Source organism: Cryptomeria japonica, chromosome 4 (genome assembly GCF_030272615.1).
Source record: "Cryptomeria japonica chromosome 4, Sugi_1.0, whole genome shotgun sequence".
In the NCBI taxonomy this organism is placed as follows: domain Eukaryota; kingdom Viridiplantae; phylum Streptophyta; class Pinopsida; order Cupressales; family Cupressaceae; genus Cryptomeria; species Cryptomeria japonica.
The window spans coordinates 65,610,369-65,633,574 of NC_081408.1; the positions used below are offsets into that span (position 1 = coordinate 65,610,369).

At 34.7% G+C, this 23,206-nt stretch overlaps 1 protein-coding gene across 2 annotated transcripts; it reads right to left on the reverse strand.

The window, feature by feature from the left end:
* Positions 1-904: 904 nt before the first annotated feature.
* On the reverse strand, positions 905-3,553 carry LOC131077892 (bidirectional sugar transporter SWEET5). Of its 2 annotated transcripts, none has more exons than XM_058015489.2 (6): positions 3,383-3,553; positions 2,511-2,547; positions 2,158-2,374; positions 1,835-1,996; positions 1,474-1,593; positions 905-1,368 (listed from the first exon to the last, which is right to left on the reverse strand). In XM_058015489.2, the coding sequence occupies exons 1-6, from the start codon at positions 3,417-3,419 to the stop codon at positions 1,144-1,146; spliced, it is 798 nt and encodes a 265-aa protein (XP_057871472.1). In that variant the 5' UTR covers positions 3,420-3,553; the 3' UTR covers positions 905-1,143. The 2 variants fall into 2 exon arrangements, with proteins under 2 accessions (XP_057871472.1, XP_057871473.1); XM_058015490.2 differs by lacking the exon at positions 3,383-3,553 and adding an exon at positions 2,888-3,334.
* Between the last annotated feature and the right edge of the window lie 19,653 nt (positions 3,554-23,206).

Here is a 23,206-nt window from a genome sequence, read left to right on the forward strand (position 1 = left end):
CTAATATAAAAAAGAAAAACACATTTTAGAAACCAATATTTAATAGCTAATTATGATGATATTATCTTGCAATCTCATTCAACTATATATTTATATATACTTTATTACTATGTTTACTAATTTAATAGATACCATAAAATTATACTTTATTAATTCCCATATTTGCTAGTTGAATATAGCATCTCACAAGAAATTGTTCCCATCTTGTTCACATCATTAAATGAAAATGACATCTTTGAAAATCTGAATAAGATGCTGTGCAATTCAATACGATCCTGGTTAAATATGACCAACAATCTTTATAGGAAGTCAAGAGAATCGTATGTACTAAAACCACAAATGTCACCTATTTTCCTTTTCAACTGGAACATCTTTGATTTAGAATATAAGGATTTTTTAAGAAACCTCCTCTACGCATTGAATGAATTTTCTTCTGTTTTTCAACTTTGGTTTTCTCTTTTGGGGAAAGAAGGTTGGCGGTCAGTTTCCCTTTTTTATAAAATGGCCTTTCTATCTGATACATCATTCCTCCTGTTACTAATGTGTCAACTCCATTTTCCAACTAATACATCATTGATCTTGTTTTTGCTCTGAATGTAATCCAATCTCCATTGATAAAGTTTATATACCTTCTCACTCATGACTTCTTTGACGCTTATGCACCCATCGCCAATTAGCCTCGGCATCTAGTCACTATTGACTTCTTTGTGGTCTTCTTCCTCTACTTTATAATTGTATATTTTATTTCTATCTATGGACATGATCTTTTACTGTCATCATCGTATTATAGTGCTTGGTTATGAGACATTGTATACTATCAGTACAATTTGATTAGTCTGATCTGAAAGCTAGTCTATGTCAAGATATAGAGTCAACACAGAACTGCAAATTCATACAATCATAGTACTTGAAGAATTTATTGAATTGCACTGGCAACGGAATGGTTCATTTCTGAAAAATAGGAACTAAAAGTTTACAGTCAAGGTTCTTAATGGATAAAATCTCTCTGTATTTTTCCTCTCCGATAGGCTAGATAGCTCAATATTCCTCCTGTTGATTCTCATGCAATTAAACAGAGTATGAATATCTGAGGAGGCTGTACCCTGTATAGATCTTGTTAATTATTGATCAATTAGAATGAAATTAAACTTGATCATCAATTACAAGATTCGCTGCAGCCACTTTGACAATATTTGAGGTGTCAACCTCTAGTATATGGATGGGAAGATCAAATGCATCATCTATCATTTTTATTTCAGGAAGTTTTTGAAGCTCAGTAGATACAGGTAAAACAGGCTCTGAGCTTCTGTAAATGAGGTAAACAACGAGCTGAATTACTCCTAAAAGGAAACCAATACCATTGGGCACCTGCAAAAAGGGAACAATTTAATGAGAAAAATGAAGCATAGTCCTTGCCAGAAATTACATGAAAACTATAGTTGAAAATTTCACTAGGAAATTAGAGAAGCTTACAGCTATAAAGATGTCCTTGGCGATTACAGAATATGCAGACCAGACAAGCGCATTTAGAGTAGTGAATAGTGAGACTAAAAATGGCATGTACTTAACACTTTTGGTTCTGATAACATCTCCCTGCAGAATTAAAGGGCGAGTTCATAGACGTTCACGAAAGGATGAATTCATCTTCTAATTAGCTTCTGTTAGGATTTTTTGTTTTTCGGTAGAGACCAGAATTTTTCAATTTTCTATTATTAATTTGGGTAGAGATTAGATTTTACACGTTTTTACTTTTTTTGGGTAGAAGTTGTAATTCCACTCTGGTACGGTTTTCATAGCAATTTGAATTAAAAAGAAGATATGATTAAAAACTCACCACTACAGATAATGGGGAGGCATACATAACAATGGAAAGGATGACACCTAGAGTGCCAACAAGTAACTGTCTGACATTGTATGTGTGCAGCGCATAAATAGTAACCACAACCACCATGACAAAAGCCACCGTCATTGCAATGGCCAACCGGGTAGTTTTTACCTGCAAGATAAATTGAAGGAATCCGTGTCAGAAAATTACAGCTATATATTATCTTCTTGCATAGAATCTAGTCAAGCATTTAAACTGTTCACAAGACTTTTAGAATCTTGTAGCCACCAGATGGCCTTCAATCATAAACTTAAGCTGGCATAATGTGTTACCTTCTTCTGCTTGAGGGCAAATGTCAGAAAGGACAAAAGATAAAATATCTCCAAAACAAAGCCTGCACCATTGATCGTGAGAAGCAAAATGCTGTGAGGTTTAACAAATGGAGCTCCGTAGAGTAGCCAAAGACAGCAGTTGAACAAGGTACAGACATATGGAAGTCCTGAATACTCCTGGGTAGATTTAAGCTTGTATATCCCCCAGAATGTTTTCCTGCGATTTCCACGTAAAGGGATATTTATATATAAGCTCGTTATCTTTATCACTAGTGAAAGCTCACATGTTACTCATGCTCATTTATATTAGACAAAGTTTTGACTCAGAGAAATCTGGTGTACACAGTACTTACATCGGTGACAGGAAAAGTGCCAGTGAAGTTATATTTCCTGCACCACAGACAACCATGATACATGAATCATGATGAACAACACTCGTGTAAATCAAACGAAACGCAGAGCTCTACACACGCAAACATATCTTAATCTACATACACACAAATCCAACAAAGACGACCCAAATCTTAAAAATCTAAATTAACAATAAAATCAACTAATCTAAACTAAGACCTGCACATAAAATGAGCAACAATCCCACAAATACACAGCAAAACTTGCATAGAAAGCGTACAGAAAAACTCCTAGATACAAATTAGAAAGAAATTTATAACAAAATTTAAACATGCACAACAAAACCAACATCTAGTCACCCAAATGTCAATCCACATACACAGTCTTAGAATGCAAAGAAACCCAAAATAATCCCTTGGCGGTTAAGAAAAGGGTATGCTTGTTCTGTTACAACCAAATATATGGAACTTCAAAATACGTCAAACTTGTGTTCTAGCGATCATCAACCGACCATTCTAAAACTCAAATCTTGATTAGAAATCACCGGTTCACTCTTCCTTGAATAATAATCCATTAGCCTCCATTATTTTTCAATGCTCATTCTAAAAACTAAATCTTGAGTACAAATCATTTATTTCCTATACTTCATTCTAATATATTCAATCCACCATGCTTCATTCTAACCATGATCATCCCAATTGAGACCAACCAGAAAAATTTACAAACTCTATTTTGGCCGTACATAGGCCTCTATCTCCTATCATAGTTCCATTTAGACAGTCCTAGAAATCCAATTAACACAGAAAAATGTTCAGAAATCTAGACGATCCAGATTATATTTATATTTCATAACTGAGGAGTCTAGATGGCATACCAATGATTCCCACCACAAGCAGCAGAGGAAACTCCATTGTACAAAAGAAGAAACTGCCTTTGTAGAACTCAAAAGAAAAATGTCTAATGCTAATTGAAATCAGCACAAGAATAGATGAAGTTGTGAAGAGCACGAAGATATTTAGGTGCTTTATAGGCCTATGACCAATTTGATATCATCATAGACAATGGAATGTAGGAAGGAATAACTTGTATTTTAACCTGATGACCGGCAATGGGCAAAGCACTAGTGAACAAATTGCGTTTAGCTTTACACGTCAGAGTTATTGGAAGCCAGCTCAATGCAATTATAACAGTCAACTTGTGATATGGGTATATGCTTTTTTCCAAATTTCTGGTCAGGTTATCATCTCTGAGTCCTTTCCCTACTTCTATATAGGAAAATTCACCACACACAGAGAAAGTAATTCTTAAGATTTCAACGATTCGTTGCCAACACCTAGAATTTCCAAGGAAGAACAATACAAACACAGTATAGTAATTCTGGGTGAAAAGTGGCATATTCTATAGTAGATGCAAAGTGTGGGATACAGATGACTCTGAATGATTTTGAGAGGAAAAAATTGTTTTTTTTAATAAAATAAAAAATATCTAAATGTATGTATCTCATCTATACAAGTTTTTTAACGAGAACCATCTTTTCTCCCCCATTCGATCATTCACTCAAATACACGTAGATTCCATGTCATAAACCGTGTTTCTTACATAGATAGAATTTTCCACCCCAATTTGCATTTTTATGTAAAGAAGTCAATAAATCAGAGTTAACTACTCTTAATCACGCAAACACTTGCCCCAAAATCTCCACCATGGTCAGTTTTGCAGGTCTAATCTGTAAATTTTGTAGCCAATATCGTTTTTTTCCTTTGGCAGGAAGGCTCAAAACAAAGGTGGCCAACATGACCAACTTTCTTTTGAGTAGTTGAGTTTTCCTCCGTTTTTAAAAAAACCTCTTTCTTTTTGATCTTCATTGCGTGTATTTTGTTTTGTTTTGTTTAACTGTCTCATTCTACTCTACTGTTCAAGGGCACAACTCAATCATAGCTGTTTTTCTTTCAAGGAAAAAATAATTGGTTTGTTTCCAAACGTTAGATTTGTGATATTCTTTGCAAAACATGTTTATAGACCTTGGATTTGATACCGTCACGTAAAGTAAGGTGATTGTGTTTAGCTATGTATATGGATTCTATCTTTACAAGAAACACATTAGTTCCATGAGTTCCACTGTGAAGCACATTTGCAAGCTGTGCAACACCAACCGACATTCAAATGGGTCACTGTTCATTGCAATTATTGCTATGGAAATTTTTATGTTACATTTTCAATTATATGCTTTGGGATATTGAAGTTTTGGTTTTTTTTTTAATGAATATGTTTTTTTAAATTAAATTACAAAATATAATAATACAATTTCTTAAAAAAGAGATAGGTGATAGAAGGCACTAGAATAGAATTTGAAATAAAGATGAAATCAAAGAATACTAATTAGTGATACAGTTTTAATTAATGTGAAGCTGTTGTTATTTTGTGATATTAATTTTTGTATTATATATAGCATTACTCTTATATATACATAAGCAATAGTGTTTCTACACCGCTAGGGATGACCGGAAAAGCACCGGTCACAAAAGAGGCCCCAACAAATATATTTTCTTAAATTTAACATATAACTTTCAAAATTATCTTAAATTTAATTCTACACAATTTTTAAATTAATAAAATCTTTTTATCATATATTAAAAACCCAAAAACTTTTATTATCAAACCAAATCACTCGAAACAACAAAGACGTCTACTAAACTATTTGAAAAACTTACAGCTGCAGCAAGATGGACCAATAAACAGACCAAATACATTTCAATCTCCATGGAATCACACTTTTGTTGATAAATGAATTATTATTTAATTCATTTTATTTACTGTATGTTGTGATTGTTTGACACCCATTAAGCCGCAGTGAAATAGAACAACTAGTCAACGAATAGCTTTGTTTTTCTTCTTAGCTTTCACTCGTTAACTTTTTATGGCACCTGTCTTTTTTATTATGAACATTTCTTTTCCTGTGAGAGTAATTATTGTCTTTCTTTCCATGTCACTTTATTTGTAGTGATATGGTATGGGGTTGGCATCTTTATAACGTTGTACTTGTAGTCCTCTAGGTAAGCATGATTGTAGGTGGAGATAGGTATAAGTTTCAATGGGTACTGTTTTATTATTTTATTTGGAGTGATATAGTATGGGGTTGGCATATGTATAAAGTTGTAGTCTTTTAGGTAAGCATGATTGTAGACTATCTAGAAGATAGGTATAAGTTCTAATGGTTATTTCATGATATTTCATAGAGTAGCTTAAATGTTTCTTGTAATAGTGTAATTTATATTATGGTGCAAAGGAGTAAATTATTTGTTTTGTAACAAGGAAAGATTATTTGAAATTGACATTTTTCATAGCAATTGGGTGACAACGAGAGGCGCTTCACTCAGTGAACTTGGGTTATAGCACATGCCTTCATGGCATACTAAAGAATCCCCCTATTTTCAAACAATATTGCCCTAAAATCTTTTTTTGTTACTCCCTCCCAATACATGGCCTGAATTAAAAGTTCCCCTATTTTCACAAGATATTGTATTTTTTTCAAAACCCAAATTAAACCCCCCCTATTTTCATCAATACACAATATGTTGTACCCTCATTTTTGGGATATTAAACCCCCCAATATGAATGCACGTGATATAATATTGCCCAACTAGTGAAGCCCCCGTGGTGACAACTAGTCATAGAGACGTTTTAGAGAAAGATCTAGTAGTCATGTAGCGTAATTTTTTTCTCACATTTTTTTATAGCAATTATAAAAAAAAAAATTAGTATGTTTTCGTGAATAAAGGATTTGGAGTGATATTTTGTAACCTTGTTCATTAAATATTACATGGACAATGATTATATCTTTATTGGATTATTTTAAAACATGTACAAAAGTTTGATCTTAGCATGTGCATGAAGATATCTATTATTGGTCATTTTATATTTTACTATATGATTGATTGTTTATTTGATGTGACTTGGAATAATGAATGTTTCTAACCTATTTTCTGTGTACAAAAATAATGATTATTAAAACTTATTATTACAAATAATATATATAAAAAATTCATTATTATACAACACGTAACAACTCTTAAAACCCGTAAAACCCATTTCGGGTCCCTGTAAAAGCCATTTACCTTAATCAAAAACAACTCTTAAAATAAATTCAATTATGATTCATCTCATTTATTTTATGTCATATAAAGATTAATTTGTAATGGCATAACTTTTCACCTTGTGCTATCTAGGAGTGAAGGGAAAGGCGTTTCACACTTCTTGATCACACGAAGACCATTTTGAGAACCCCTAATAACCCATAAATGAGGTGGTTCTTAATGTATGGAAGACAAGGTAGCTGAACAACTTCCTGTTGAAGCCAATGTAGGATTGACAAGGGGGTGAACTAGTTTTGAGCAAAAAATAGTACAACACATAAATAATTAATCATCAACACAAACACAACACATCAATGCTAATATTTTCTACATAGAAAAACCCAAAAGGGAAAAACCATAGTGAGCACTTGGCCATAAAATATATCCATCATGTATATTAGATTACAAAGAATGAGCTCACTACTTTGAACTTGCAAACCAAGGCTAACTACTCTTGGCGAAAGATACAAAAAGAGGAATTGCAAGCCTAAAGCTAACTGTAACAAGGTAAGATACAAAAATAAATTGAAATGAAAGATCTCCTAATCATGAAGTTGTCCTTAAACTCTACATCAAGTGATCAACTTCAACACACACAACTCAAACCTCAACTAACAACACTCTATCTCATACATCTACCACAGTCTCAATATGGTTTGCATATAATTTGAACACAACTCTTATTCTCTTGTCTTCACTGAATTTGCACACTTCCTCTCGCATCCTCTACATTGTTCTTCCCACTCTCACTTTTCACACACTCCACATAGCCACACAACATTCTTTACATACAAGATTGATAATCAAAGCTTGAACAAAGTCATAGGAAAACAAAATATACCTTCCGGATAAAATACAAATGGTGATCCACTCTAACAGAAAGATGGAACCAAAACACATCCTCTAGAGATCAATTCACTGATCCGCAATCACCGAAACATAACTAACAACATACCAACATGCTACACCTTCATATAAGAAATTAATGATCAAAACACATCCTCTAATACAAATAACTCTAATCAGGATCTCCAAATGATATGATGATACCCACAACACATTAAATTACATTTCATAAACCATATTTGAACCCAAAGATAGGTCTAACATAGAATATCACAACCTACTATAAAATATACTAGAACTTATAAAGAACACAATGATATTTTCGGACCACAAAACCAACATATCCATGATACCATAAACTAACCAAAGAAGATAAGAACATCAAATAATGTCAACTACACTTTTTGGACCTAAACACTTCTGGAATAACCAATAGTACAACTGCAACATCAACACAATAAGACATCTCTACACCATAGATATTTTAGAACAACAACTATTTGGAACAACAAGTTTGACATCAATGACAACCACAATAACACATACTTCCAACAATATCCCCATTTATCATTGATGGAAACACTTGGCTATATATGACTAAACTCAAAATCTATAAAACAATACTGCTCAACCTCATTCTAAATAATTGAATCTCTACACTACTCAATCTCTGTCCCTATTAGAAATATGTCAAAAATGCTCAATCTCTCCCCCCAAAACTACTCAATATCTCCCACTTTTTCATCAAAGACAAAGGTGACAACAACACTACACACTCCACTTCTCCCCCCTAAGAGAAACCATAACATCAACCCAAGATAAGAAATAGGCATGAAAGATCCCCCAGGAAAGATGCATCTCCATAATGCACCTAGATAGAAGGAGGGGCAATACCATCAAGCTTATCCCAAAGAAACTCAAATGTATCCTTTTCCAGTGCCTTAGTGAAAATATTTACTACCTATTCTTTTGTAGAAATGTATTCCAATCAAACTTCCTTCTCAACATCCTTTTCCCTTAAGTAGTGATATTTGATTGAAATATGTTTTGGTCTTCAATGCATAGCTAGATTCTTTGAAATGTTTATTACACTTGTATTGTCCCATATAATAGGAATTGCTTCATCATAAGTTACCTTGATATATTTAAGAGTTTGTCTCATCCATATTACCTAACAAAAATAAGATGTCATTGCAATATACTCTGCTTTAGTAGTAGATTGGAAAACTAAATCTTATTTCTTACTACCACTACTAGTACTCTTCTAGCCATCAACACTCCCAACCCAATCTGCATTAGTATAAGCTTTCATAATGAAATCTCCACCTTTTTTGTACCATATTCCAAAGTCCATAGTACCTTTCAAATATCTGAAAAATCTTTTCATAGCTTGCTTAAGTGTTACCTTCAGATTTGCCTAAAATCTAATCACTATACAAATAGTCTACATGATCTCTGGTCTAAACATAGTAAAATACAACAATCCACCAATCATAGACCTATACTTATTTTATTCAACCTCTAAAGACTCATCATCTTTTCTCAACTTACATCCAACAATTAGAGGAGTTATAACCCGTTTACAATCATCAAAACTAAATTTCTTCAATATCTCTTTCACATACTTGCTTTGTGAGATAAAAATTATATTTTCAAATTGAATAACGTGTAACCCAAGAAAGAAAGACAACTCACCAATCATTGGCATTTCAAATTATTTATGCATCTCTTTAGAAAATCTTTGCGTAAACTATCATTTCTTCCAAATTCAATGTCATCGATGTAAACTATATGATGTAGCCATAACCGGTGAAAACCCTCAAAATAGTCAACCGACTTATGTAGCAGGAGAGACACAACAAAAGAAGCAAGAGAACATAAAAAATTCACATGAACAGATCATATTAAAGCCTTAGAAATTCTGGCAATCATCCAAAAAATATCATATTATCATCAAAGAACATCGGGTAGTTAACTGATTAAATGCAGGCTTCAAGCCATATACAATTCAACTAGGACTCTAAGAATCAACCGGATCACAATATGCAAATTCCTATTCTTGTTCTCATTTCTAATTCCTCTGCCCTTACAAATGATTACATAACATCATATTTATACCCATCGAAACACATCCAGGTTGGCCTCATAAGATTACATTCACCAATGTAGGAAAATGAAACATGTAATTAGGTTGACCCTAAGAATTAGATAAATATTTCTAGAAAACAACAACCAAGTGATGCGGTTCAGCAAGAAGGTTGGCCACACACCAAAGAACATCAAACAAGACCCAAGATGGATCCACACACCAAGAATTACACCAGAAATGTAGGAAAACCAACTCGTAAGCAGAAGAATTATCCCAAAACCAAGAAATAGTCAATCGGAAGCAATGACTGAAAAAGAACCCAAATGAATTGGAAATATGGAATCAAGCACATCAAACCATCTAGAAACCAAAAATAAGATCTTCCACAAGAACAAGCAACTACTATTACATACCAGTAAGAACACAAAAAACTGCACAAGAACAAAACTAAAAGGAAATATTTTTGGTTGATGTAAGATTGCTCATCGATCAGGGATGCTCTTGCATCAGACAACCCAGGTAGACAAAGATGTTCCATGAGATATGACTCATGAATAGCTAAAAGGATTTAGAATGAAGATCCCATGCTCATTTATGATCTAACCATCTTCTTTATCTACCAACATCTGCTTTAGCTCCTTTGGTGCCTCAATCGACTTCTCTAGCCTTTGACTCCCATTGATTTTCTTTCTTTGCTTCAGATATGCACATTGTCTATGTTTCTGCAGCTCTGATTTGGTCCTGCGACAAGAATTAATCTTGTTTGTCACAATCAATTCTCTATTGACTGGTTTCATTTGTCCATCAAGATCTATTGTCAGATCCTTTTGCAAACTCAGGTCACCCTCTGCTATAACCTGTACAACTAGTTCTATCAGATCTTTCTTCCAAACCTCTAGTATAACCTCTACAATTGGTTCTTTCAAACCTTCCATTACAACCTCTACAACTTCTCTCAGGACTTAGATTCTTCACCTCCTTCTCTTTCTCCGTCAAGGAAATCAATGTGAAATTTTGCCCATCCTTTTCAATAGTAACTAGGTTTCTTCTACAGTCATAAATAGCTCCTCTATCATGTTGGCATATGGACACTTCAATGAGACATTGTGTGTGATTGAAGGTTTTGTCATTGATGGCAACCTTGCAATCCTATGGCATCGGCAAGACATTATACTAGCAAAGCATTACTCAAACAATAGTGCTCCGGCACCAACAAAATCAATCTACACCGGCACCGACACAGAAGGAAATATGTATACCGACACAGAGGCCGACAGGATTTTTGATATGTAATATTTTGTTTATCATTGTAAGCTGACTTGGCAAATTGTAAAATGACTCTTGTATATAAAAGAGATCATTGTAGGCATTTGTAAGACATGGATAAAAAAAATAAAATTATAAGGCAGACCTAATGTGTGAATTGTAGGTCAAGGGTATATGTAAAGAACAGAGCAAGAACTGGTACTGAATCTGGCATTGAAGATGCTATTGTAAAGCAGTACAAAATATTGGATTTATGTAAATCCTCATTGTAAGTCAGTGTGACTTCTTGTTGAGCAGTGAGCTCTAGGCAGTTGGCCTTCCTGCATGTGCAGGCCCCTATTGTAAGTAATATTCTCTTATTGGTCAGTAAGTGAATATTGTGGGTCACAAATCTCACTGAGGTTTTTCCCACACTGGGTTTCCTCATAAAACATCTTGTGTTATGGTGTTCTTTTCATGTGGATGCTTTTGATTCTGTTATTTGCATTAATTCTTGCATACCGGTATACTGTTACTTTATATTCTGCATATTCAGTTTTAAGAAAATTTCATAACTGGTTAGATACTGATTCACCCCCCCCCTCTCAGTATCTGTGGGAACCCTAACATATCATACTGCCAAGGCTTTCCCAACAAGACATGATAGACACTCATAATACAATATCACATAAAAATTCATCTCTGAAAGGCCCGAAATTGAAACTCACCAAATACTGCTCCTTTATCTCTATCTTCTGGTCATCTTGTAACCAACTCACCTCATAAGGGAAAGGATGATTAAGCCTCTTTAACCCAAGCTTCACAACCATCTCCTTAGATACTCAATTATCAATACTTCCAATATCTACAATGACCTTGCAACACTTACCAGTGATTTACACACTATCCAAAAAAGACTCTGATAGATCCGATATCCTTTCTCGTGAACATAAGGGATTCTCCTTGCTCTGGTGCACAGTCAGATCCGATATCATCTGGTTCTTCACTTTCCACACAACTTCTTGCCATTTCTTCCTTGCATTCATAGCATCTATGTCCGATTTCTCCACACTTAAAAAATTTGCCATAAAATTCTCTACCGGTGTTGTTGCTACCTTTCCACGCCGTCTTATGTTTTGGTTCCTTACTCCACTTAGGTTTTGACTCCTCTTCTTCAACCGGTTTCTTCATACTATCACTCATCTTGAATTTCTCCTTTCCCTTATTCGGTTGTCTTCTTATCATCTTCTCCCTAGCCTTCAAAGCATACTGGTAAGCTTCTTCAACTATGGAAACCTTCAACATACTCATCTCATCTTGAATGTTAAAAGCAAATCCATTGATGTACCTTGCCACATTTTCTCTATCCACCTCTCTATGTCCAGATTTGATCACTGCCTTGTAGAATTCCTTAGTATATTCCTTCATAGTCATGTTTCAATATTTCTGGTTCTGCAACTTCTTGAATAGTTCCAATTCATAGTTTCCCAGTATGAACTTGGCCTTCAATCTTGCAACCATTTGTCTCCACCGGGTGATTTTCAATTCACCATTCTCCACTCTGTCTTTCTGCAATTCTTTCCACCACAAGGCAACATGCCCTTTCAACTTGGTCTATGTGAACCAGACTCTCTATGGGTCCTTGACATCCTCAAAATCAAAGTAGTCCTCCAACTCTCTGATCCAATCAATTAGATCCTTCAGGTTTAGCATTCCATAAAAGTTGGAAACCTCAGCTTTATGAACTTTAATCGTATACACAATTGCTCTTAGGAATCTTTCCTCATTTTCATCTTCAGGTCCTTCAACTTCCTCAATCTCTTCATATTCATCCTCAGAATCAGGGTTCCTCCACAAACCAGCTAAAGCATTTCAGATTTCATTCCTTACTTTGTTCTTGAGGTCTTCCATCATCTTCTCTACCCTCCATGGGTTTGTCCTTCTTGGTGGCGTCTCTCCTTCCACTCCGGTGAACTGCCTCAACTCGACGATCTGACTACTGATTTCAATTGCCTCCCTCGGTGATCTATTGAACACACACACGACCTACCTCCAATCGGTCAATTGTCCACCCCAAGGAAAGCCTTAATGTTTGCAAATGATTCTTCCACTAGCCAGTTCATAAATAGCTCTGATACCACTTGATGTAGCCATAACTAGTGAAAACCATCAAAAGAGTTGACTGACTTATGCAGTAGGAGAGACATAATGAAAGCAACAAGAGAACATAAAAAATCACATAAACAGATCATATTAAATCCTTATAACTTCTGGCAATCATCCGACAAATATAATATTATCATCAAAGAACATCCAGTTGTTAACCGGTTACATGCAAGCTTCAAGCCAAATACAATCCAACTAGGACTATAAGAATTAACTGGATTACAATATGAAAATCCCTATCCTTATTACTAGTTCTACTTCCTCTACCCTTATAAATGATTACATAACATCATATTTATACCCACCGAAACACATCTAGGTTTCCCTCATAAGAATACATTTACCAATGTAGGAAAATGAAATATGTAATTAGGTCAGCCCTAAGAATTAGATAAATCTTTCTAAAAAATAACAACCAAGTAATGCGGTTCAGCAGGAAGGTCAGCCACACACAAAAGAACATAAGACAAGACCCAAGATGGATCGACATGCCAAGAATTGCACTGGAAATGTAGGAAAACCAACTAGTAAGCACAAGAACTATCCCAAAACCTAGAAACAGTCAACTGGAAGTGATAACTTACCAAAAAAGAACCCAAATGAACCAAAAATCTGGAATCAAGCACATGAAACTGTCTGGAAACCCAAAATAAGATCTTCCATGAATAACAAGCAACTAGCAATACATACCTGTAAGAACACATAAAAGTGCACAAGAACAAAACTGAAAGGAAATATTTTTGGTTGATGCAAAATCGCTCATCCACTGGGGATGATCTTGCATAAATATAAAAATTAATAACTTATCTCCATCAATCTTGAAATAAATGTTACTATCTATAGTACCTTTCTTGAATTTTTGTCGAAATAAATTCCTATCTAATCTTGCATACCAGGCTCTAAGTGCCTATTTGAGTCCATGCAACACTTTCTTTCATCTACACACCATATATGGTTATTCTATCATTTTTAATCCATTTTGTTGCTCAATGTAATCTTCGTCTTCCAAATATCAATTCAAAAATGTTGATTTGACATCCATCTAATAAACTTTAAAGGTCTCGTGAGTAGAAAATGCAAGAAACACATGTATATCTTTCATCCTTGCTACCCGAATAAAATTTTCTCTAAATTCTATGCCTTCCACCCGAGAGTATCCCTTACATACAAGTCATGCTTTGTTCCTTGTAACTTGTCCTTGCTCATTTATCTTATTCTTTAATACCTATTTTGTTCATATCACCTTCTTGTCCATTGGTCTAGGTACTAGCTCCCAAGTCTTTTTCTTTTGGATTTGATTTAGATCTTCTTCCATTGCCTTTACCCATCTCTCATCTTTACTTGATTCTGCATAAGTCTTTGGTTCAATCATTGATAGAAAATAGTAATCAATTTTTCCTTGAGCTTTTCCTCATTATTTGAACACCTTTTGTCTTGTCTCTAATAATTTGATCGATTGGATCAGAGAGTTGGATCAAGTGGTTAAGCTTACTCAGGAGAAACCTTGCTTCGATAATAATTTTTGAACCCCAGGCAGGACTAAGAGGGGGTGAATTAGTCTTGAAAAAAATTAATGTAACATATAAAAAATTAATCATCAACACAAACACAACACATCAACACCAATATTGTCTAAGTGGAAAAACTGAATAGGGAAAAAGCACAGTGGGAAATTGCCCACAAAATATATCCACTATGTATATCAGATTACAAAGAATGAGCTCACTACTCCTGACTTGCAAACCAAGGCTAACTTCTCTTGGGGAAAAATACAAAAAAAGGACTTGCAAACCTAAAGCTAACTACTATAGGGAAATATACAAAAAATAATTGAAAAGAAGGAACTCCTTATCATGAAGTTGTCCTTAAACTCTACATCAAGCGACCAGCATAAACACACACAACCCAAATCTCAATTTCCACCTCTCTATCTCATAAATCTACCACAATCTCAAAACAACTTACATATCATTCAAACACAATTTTATTTCTCTTTTCTTCACTAAATTTCGCACACTTCCTCTCACATCATCTATAGCATTTTCCCACTCTCGCATTTCACACACTGCACACAACCACACAATATTTTTTATATACAAGATAGATCATCAAAGCTTTAACCAAGTCGGCTTGAAATAAAATATACCTTCCAAACCAAAAAAAAACAAGTTAATCCACTATAGGAGAAAGAGGGAACCAAAACACATTTTCTAAAGATCAATTCACCAATTCGCAATCACCAGGATATAACTAACAACATACACACATGCTACATATACATATAAGCAATTAACGATCAAAACATATCCTCCAATATAAATAATTTTGATCTAGATCTCCACACGCTACGATGAGACCCACAACACATCAAATTACCTTCCATAAATCATATCTAAATCCAAAGATAGGTCTAACAAATAATATCACAACTTTCTATGAAATATACCACAACTTTAGAGAACACAAAGATATTTTTGGACCAGAAAACCAACATATCCATGATACCAAAAATATAATCAAAGAAGATAAGAACATGAGACAATGTCAGCAACACTTTCCAAACTCGAACACTTCCAGAACAACCAATAGAGCAAGCGCAACATCAACATAGCAAGATATCTTTGCACCAAGAGATTTCACACCAACAACTATTTTACACAACAAGTTTGGCATCAATGACAACCACAACAAAACATACTTCCAACACTTCCTACAATAATATTGAGATTATGGTAATGCAAAAGAAATTAGATATTTACAACATTTATAAAAAATAAATATAAATAAACATAAATGTCATGCATACCACATAAATTAAATGAAGATGGAAAAGCTGTAAGGAATAAAGCTAGATTAGTTTGTAAGGGATATTCTCAAAAGGAAGGAATTGATTATGGTGAAACTTTTGCACTTGTAGCTAGGATTGAAGCTGCAAGGTTATTTCTTGCCTATGTTGCACATAAAAACTATAAGGTTTATTAGATGCATGTTAAGTGTGCTTTTCTGAATGGGGATCTTGATGAGAAAATTTATATTGAGTAACCTCATGGTTTTTCACTTTTAGATGATAAAAACATGGTTTGCAGGTTAAAGAAAGCCTTATATGGATTGAAACAGACACCTAGAGCTTGGTATGTAAGATTGGACAAATATATTTTGAAGCTTGGTTTTGTTGGAATTTTGCATAGAGATTGCATTAATGATACGTTACCATTGATGTCAATTGAACCGGTAAATGGTAGTCATGTTATTTCTGATATTGTCATTGATGTCAATTGAACTGGTAAATGGTAGTCATGTTATTGTTGATATTGTTGTTACTATCGTACTAGTGAAGTGTGATACCTGCAGCTGCAACACAAAACACTCAATAGATCATTACAAGCATGGTTAGCAAATTTAAAACAAATAAAGATAAAACCATGGCTAATCGATCTATTGCCTCCTAATAAATGTGAGTGTAGATTTGCTCTCTGATATGGATAAGCGAATTCCAGTGACTTGACTACATCTAGATGAAGGATTTAAGATGATAATGATGCATTTTAGCTAGAAAAGAGAATGATTAAGCTACATGATTCAACAATTATGCTAGAAAATTAGCTAGATCTAAGATGCAATTGCCTATAATAACAATGCTCAAATGATATGCTAAGAGATATATGCCTATAATAACAATACCTGAAATGCAAATGAGATGGGATGACTATTTCTCCAAAATGAGGGATATTTATAGGATTTCCAAGGCCAGAGGTGAGGTGGCAGGAATCAACGGTCAAGATTGAGTCTAAAGATATCAATGGTGAAATTGGAGGAGGTTGCAAAAGAGGTTGGATGAAAGGAAACATTTGCCATCTCTATGGTGACAAGTCTCAAGAAGCTTCTAGAGAGGCTGGATGAAAGGGAACATTTGTCATCTCTATGGTGACAAGTGTCAAGAAGCTTTTCTCATGAGAGAGAAAGTGTCTAAGGAAAAGGGACATGTGGCCCAAGAATGCCATGTGTCTTGTTGGTAAACAAATTTGTTGCTTTAAGAAACTTTCTTGAAAAACTCTATTTTGCCCTGTAATTAGCAACAAAACATTCACAATAGTTGAAGAATCACAAAGAAATGGTAATTCTTCTCTGCGTTTGAGAGGGGCAGCTCCCTCGTATAATGGGGGTATTTGGATTTTTCAAAAATTTAAAGAACGAACAATAAAGAAAGATTGAATGCCATACAAGGTATGAATCTAGTTTAAAATAAATTCCATATAATCAAGTTTGAGATACCACAACTTGAAATAATCTTCTTCACATTCAATGTTAAAGGGAAAGCATTAGGTAATCATCAATTAAACATAAGAACATTGATAATAACCCATGAGAATAAGTTGAACACACATCCAAATTGATCTCTATTGCTTAATTTCTTGAATAATACTATCCAAGTCTCTCATACAAAGCTTGTGAAAAAGTGGAATCCTCTCATATTGAACAATAATGAGGTATATATAGGTGAAGTGGTAACCACCTGAGGTAACTACCCTAACCACCTTTATAACTACTTTATAACTTCCTCAGCTACTTGAAATAACTTCCTCAACTACTTGAAATAACTTCCTCAACTTTGGAAGAAATAACTACTTAGAAAAACTACCCAAAATGAGAACTTAGGATAACTACCTCATCCAATGCTTAGCAAAAGTACCCCTTACAAATAAGTTAGGATTGACCTAACTTTCACAAAATAAAAGCCCAAATTCTAACTTTAATTACAATAAGTGACTTAGGTCACTTTTACAATGATCAACATGAAACATTAAAACATTAAAGTTAGGACCAATGTAAGGTACTTATCCATCTTCATCTTCTTTATTGATCTTTGTGACCATCTCATCATCTATTCATCTTTATTGACATCAAGAAGTATTTTTCACCAACACATTTTCTTCAAGTACATATGTGCTTCAACTATCCCATTAAGCATCTTTTGCTTCCATGAATACACCTTCCAAAAACCAAGGAGTCTTGCATAAATGTGACTAACTTATTTCAAAATATTGCATATTTTGTTCACATATCCCCATAACCATCTTGACATGACATTAAAGTGAGAAGAGTTGAATGTATTCACTAAATGATAAATTTATATACATCTATACATTCTTTGTCACATTCTGTCAATACTTCCTGCACTTCTCTTTATCTCCACATCAGCAAGATTCCGGAAATTGACTTTGGGATTTTTTGACATATCTTCTCATAAGCTTTTAAATTCACTCTAATATGTCTTTTGTGTGCAACCTGTTATTATTTCATTTTCCTCCATGAGATGACATGTTTTGGAGGCATTTGTCAAATGGATCTTTTTCTATGCAAATTCTTTCACGGCTTGTCCGGTGTACTTCAGTGGGTGTCGATACCATGAGCATGAAATAATGTTTCTCTCAAGCATCCTTTTGAATAATTCATGATGCCATGTCTATGTTTGTCATGCTACACACATGTCGACAAATGCCTCACCTTTACTTTGTATTCTTGGGTGACAATGTTGATTGCTAGGACATGGTTAAAACTAACATCTTTCATAGGCAATTTAAGGAGTATCGACAATGTTTAACTCTTTGTTTTCTCTCTTCATCGACGTTATGGTATGTGTGAGAATCTTTACTTTGGCAACCTAGGAAGAGTTACCAACTTGTTGACAAAACCAATATGCCACCTTGAAACCTTTTCTTCACCTTGTCTATACTTACATTCTTTTCTTGTGCTATTACAAAACTCCAATTTTAACAAAGGAAAAGGGATGCTAGCAGAGGTTACAGAATTTGTCTTTACACCCGCCAATTGCATCGACTTGAAAATTTCTAAAGACTTTCTTTTAACAAACCGATTTGTGCATATCTTGCAGTCTTTGGTTGTCATGAGACCACATTTCTTTGATTTTTTTCCTTTGAAGATGCTTTAGTGCATGACCATACATTGCTATGAAGATGTGAAGAGCCCTACGAAATGGTTGGGAAATGCAACATTACTTCTGCAAATTGCATTTGTTTGAAAGTTTTGAAATCTTTTTCAACATCTCCATTTTGCACAATCTGCAACTCAAACAGCTCATTCATTTTTTTCTATGTTCTTCCACACTTTGCATTCATATCGGCCAACGTAATAGCAACTAAGTCATTTGACAATGGACGTTCACAACCTACTCTGAATATTAGCACTGGCGTAGTCAGAGAGTTCACAGAGGCATGAGTGGATACCATGACTTGCACTCCTAGCACGTCATGAGACCACATTTCTTCAATGATCATATCGAATATTTCACATGCCTCGACTAGACTTTCCCATTTTGTATCGTTCAAAACTTCCATTTTTGCACTGGCAGAGAGGAACGCTGGCAGAAGTTGTTGAATTTGGGCTTTACACCTGAAAATTGCATTTGCCTAAAAGTTGCTAAAGCTTTTTCTCCAAGTTCATTTTGTGCATATCATGTCATCCTTGACACATGAGATGACATCCTCTTTTGAGGCATTCCGCAAACGGTTTAGCCTTTGTGTTCACTCTTCTAGGCATGCAGTGGGATGACACCTCTATAAGAAATTCTATCAACAAGTCAGGTGTAGACTTTGCATTCACGTCCACGGTTCGCTGTATGCATATCAACTTGAGCATTTATAACTATAATATTTGATAGAGATCCACCTTTTATCATTCTTTTATGGATGTCTATTCACATCTCCAAAACTCACATTTTGGCACGAGCATGAAGGATGCTACCAAAGGGTTGTGGAATTTAGTTATAAGCCTGTCAACTGCATTTGCTTGAAGTTTCTAAAAAAATTTGCTACGAATCTTGCACCTAATTCTTAGATGAAGTAGTTATTTGCAAGTAGTTATTATAACTACCTTCTCTTCACCCTATGAAAACAAACGAAAAACTCCCTTTGTCGGTGATTTGTGAAAGGTTGCCAAGTTGCTAATAAAGATGGATGATGGAGTGACAAATTTTTAATTGATCTTTCTTTAGCTTATTAGCTATTTGTAAAAGTGTTGCAAGTTGTCAATAATGGACTCTTTTGGCATCCTTATCGGGCTCTTTCAAAACCAATTTCAAAGAAACAATCGATTCAATAAAGGCTTCATTGGCATTGCGAATGACTTCATTTCCATTGGCTATTTTGATAGCTTTGAAAAATATACGGAAAGACCAATTACTATGCTTCTATAGTGACTTAAGTGGTATTACAAACTTACTCAAAGGCACTGAATAAGCTTATAACCACCCACTATCATCAAGTTCTATGTTGATTCTTCAACTTTGATTAACTTCCTTACCATTTGGAACTCACTGTGTCTACCCATTCTTTCCCTTCATCATGAAGGGACAATGTTGGAGAACATAATTGAATTAGGCTTATTTTATTCTTTATTCAGCTTAGCAGTAGGCCGATTGGAGTTAACCTTCTCTTGCTATTGGCATTTGATGCACTTTCCACAACTTGTGTTAGAAACTCAAGTCAATTTGGCAATAAAGACCAATGCAAAATTTCTTTATCCACACTTGGAATTGATTCCACAAGTACTTGAAATGGAACGTTGTCTTGAACAAGATGAATACTCATTACCTTGATGTCTAACAAAAAAAAAAAAAAAAAATTGGTTTTTGGAAACTCTTTATATTAACATGATTCCATCTGTGGATGATAGGAAACTCTCTAGGCGAACATTTATCACACACAAGATTTCAAAGGCCAAAATTTCAATATTTTCTAATTTTAAAATTGGGGCTGACAGCTGGCTCTGACTGGGGACAAGGACCGTAAGGGATGATGAAGGAACCCATAATTTTTGGTTTACAACAATTAGTGTATTATTCATTGGGCAACAGAGTCAAAAGGATTGGTGCACTACTTTACATGGAACAAGGAGGGAGAACCAAGCCAAAAAGGAGAAAGAACAAAACACACACAAACAAAGGGGAACAAAGCCAAAACTCCTAGCTAAGCTATATACAAGATGAAAGGCAGATAAGCTTTTGGATTATATAATTTTAAGTGTTTCCCATTATAAGGAAGGGGCATATGTGTGCCATCTAAGTATGCCAGATAGAATGAATTTGTACCACAGACTTGCCTGATTTGAAAAGGTCCTCTCCAAAGTGAATCAAATTTACCATGTAGTCCCTTTGGTTCTCTTCGTTTATCCCATAATAGGACCAAATCGCCAACTTGAAAATATTTTTCCCTGGCTTCCCTGTCAAACAATTCTTTCACTCGCATTTGATGTTCTCTGATTCTATCCACTACTGTTTCTCTCTGTTCTTCCATCTTGGTTAAGTACAATATCCGTTTTTCCAATGCATCTTTAAATTCATAATTTTCGACTACTTGCAACTTAAGAGAAGCTAATTCCAATGGAATAGGTAATCTAGCTTCTGCACCAAAAACTAATTCAAATGGAGACATCTTGATAGCCCGCTTCTTCGTAGTACGATCAGCCCACAGTGCTTCATATAGATACTTATGCCACATTCTCTAATTTTTATCGACTAACTTGTGGAGAATAGTGATGATATTCTTATTGCTTGCTTCAGCTTGACCATTTCCCTGAGGATAATAGTCAGATGCATGTGAAAGTATAACTCCATACTTGTAATAGAAAGCCGATATTTCATAAGAAGAGAAGTTGGTAGCATTATCGGTGACGATTTTCTGCGGAACTCCATATCTTACAAGAATGTTTTGTTTGATGAAGTCACAAACTACTTCTGATGTTGTTTATCTAACTGGAGCTGCTTCAACCCACTTGGTGAAATAATCAGTGGCTACCAAGATGTGAGTATGACCCGCACTGGAATGAGGATGGATTGGACCGATAAAATCTAGTCTCCACTACTGAAATGGTTCTTCAATAATCACAGGTTTCAAAGGTAGGGCGGCAAGTTGTACTCTTCCCTTGAATTGTTGACATGCGTCGCATCTCTTTACCCACTCATCCACATCTTTGAACATTCCAACCCAAGAATAGCAATTTCTCAATATTTTGAAAGTTGTTACTGAAGAAGAAAAATGCCCTCCATAGGCTTCATTATGAAAGAACTAAAGGAGCTTCTTTCTTTGTTCTTTGTCTACACACCTGAGAAATGTGCCATCTATTCCTTTTTTATAAAGAACATCACCCCAAATAATATATCTAGCAGCCTTCAACTTGATAGTTCATTTCTCCCTAAGGGTTAGATGAGCAGGACATTCTCCGTATGTGAGAAAATGTGCTATGTTGGAAAACCACTCATCTGTGGTGCTAACAAATAAAACAAAAGGTAGTTCAGACTCTTGAGCAACATTCCCATTAGAATTATTCTCAGCTATTAGCTTACACAACCCATGCTCGCGAACAAGCTTGGTTGGTTTGATATCGATATCATACTCTTGAACTTTTGCAATCCAAGAGGCTCGCTTGCTCATACCAATTTCTTGTTGTGTGAGTATGGTCTTTACTGCAGTATCTAGGACATACACTATAGAATGAGAATTTAGAATATAAAAGCGAAATTTCTTCATAGCCTTGACCACTACATAAGCTTGCTTTTCAACTGGAGAATACTTCAATTCATGCTTTTTCAGTGGAATACTCATAAAAGAAATCGGTGCCTCAATGTTTTCATTATGATGTTGGGTCAATATTGCAGATAATGTAGTGTCAGAAGCATAAAAAATATACATTGAAATCTTTGGAGAAATCTAGATAAACCAATGTAGGTGCATCCGCAATGGCTGAGTTGATCTGATTGAAAGCCCTTTTTCCTTCCTCTGACCATTTGAATGTGACATTATCTCTCATCATGTCAACAATGGATTTTGTAATTTCTGAGAAATTAGGAATGAACTTTCTTATAAAATTAATCTGGCCAAAGAAAGAGCGAACACCAGGCTTACTGGAAGGTAACGGTAACTGCTGAATGGCTTTGACTCACTCTGGATCAATATGAATACCTTCTTTTGAAACAATGTGACCTAATAATTTCCCTTCTATCACTCCAAAAATGGATTTCTTTGGGTTCAATGAAATACCTTGTTGCCTGCAATGTTGTAGTACACACTCCAAATGATAAGCATGTTCTTCACGTTTCTTGGAGAAAACAGTTAAGTCATCTAGGTATACAACAATAATTTTATTTCTTAAGTCACCAAAAGAAAGATCCATTGCATGTTGAAAGGTGGCACCAACATTAATC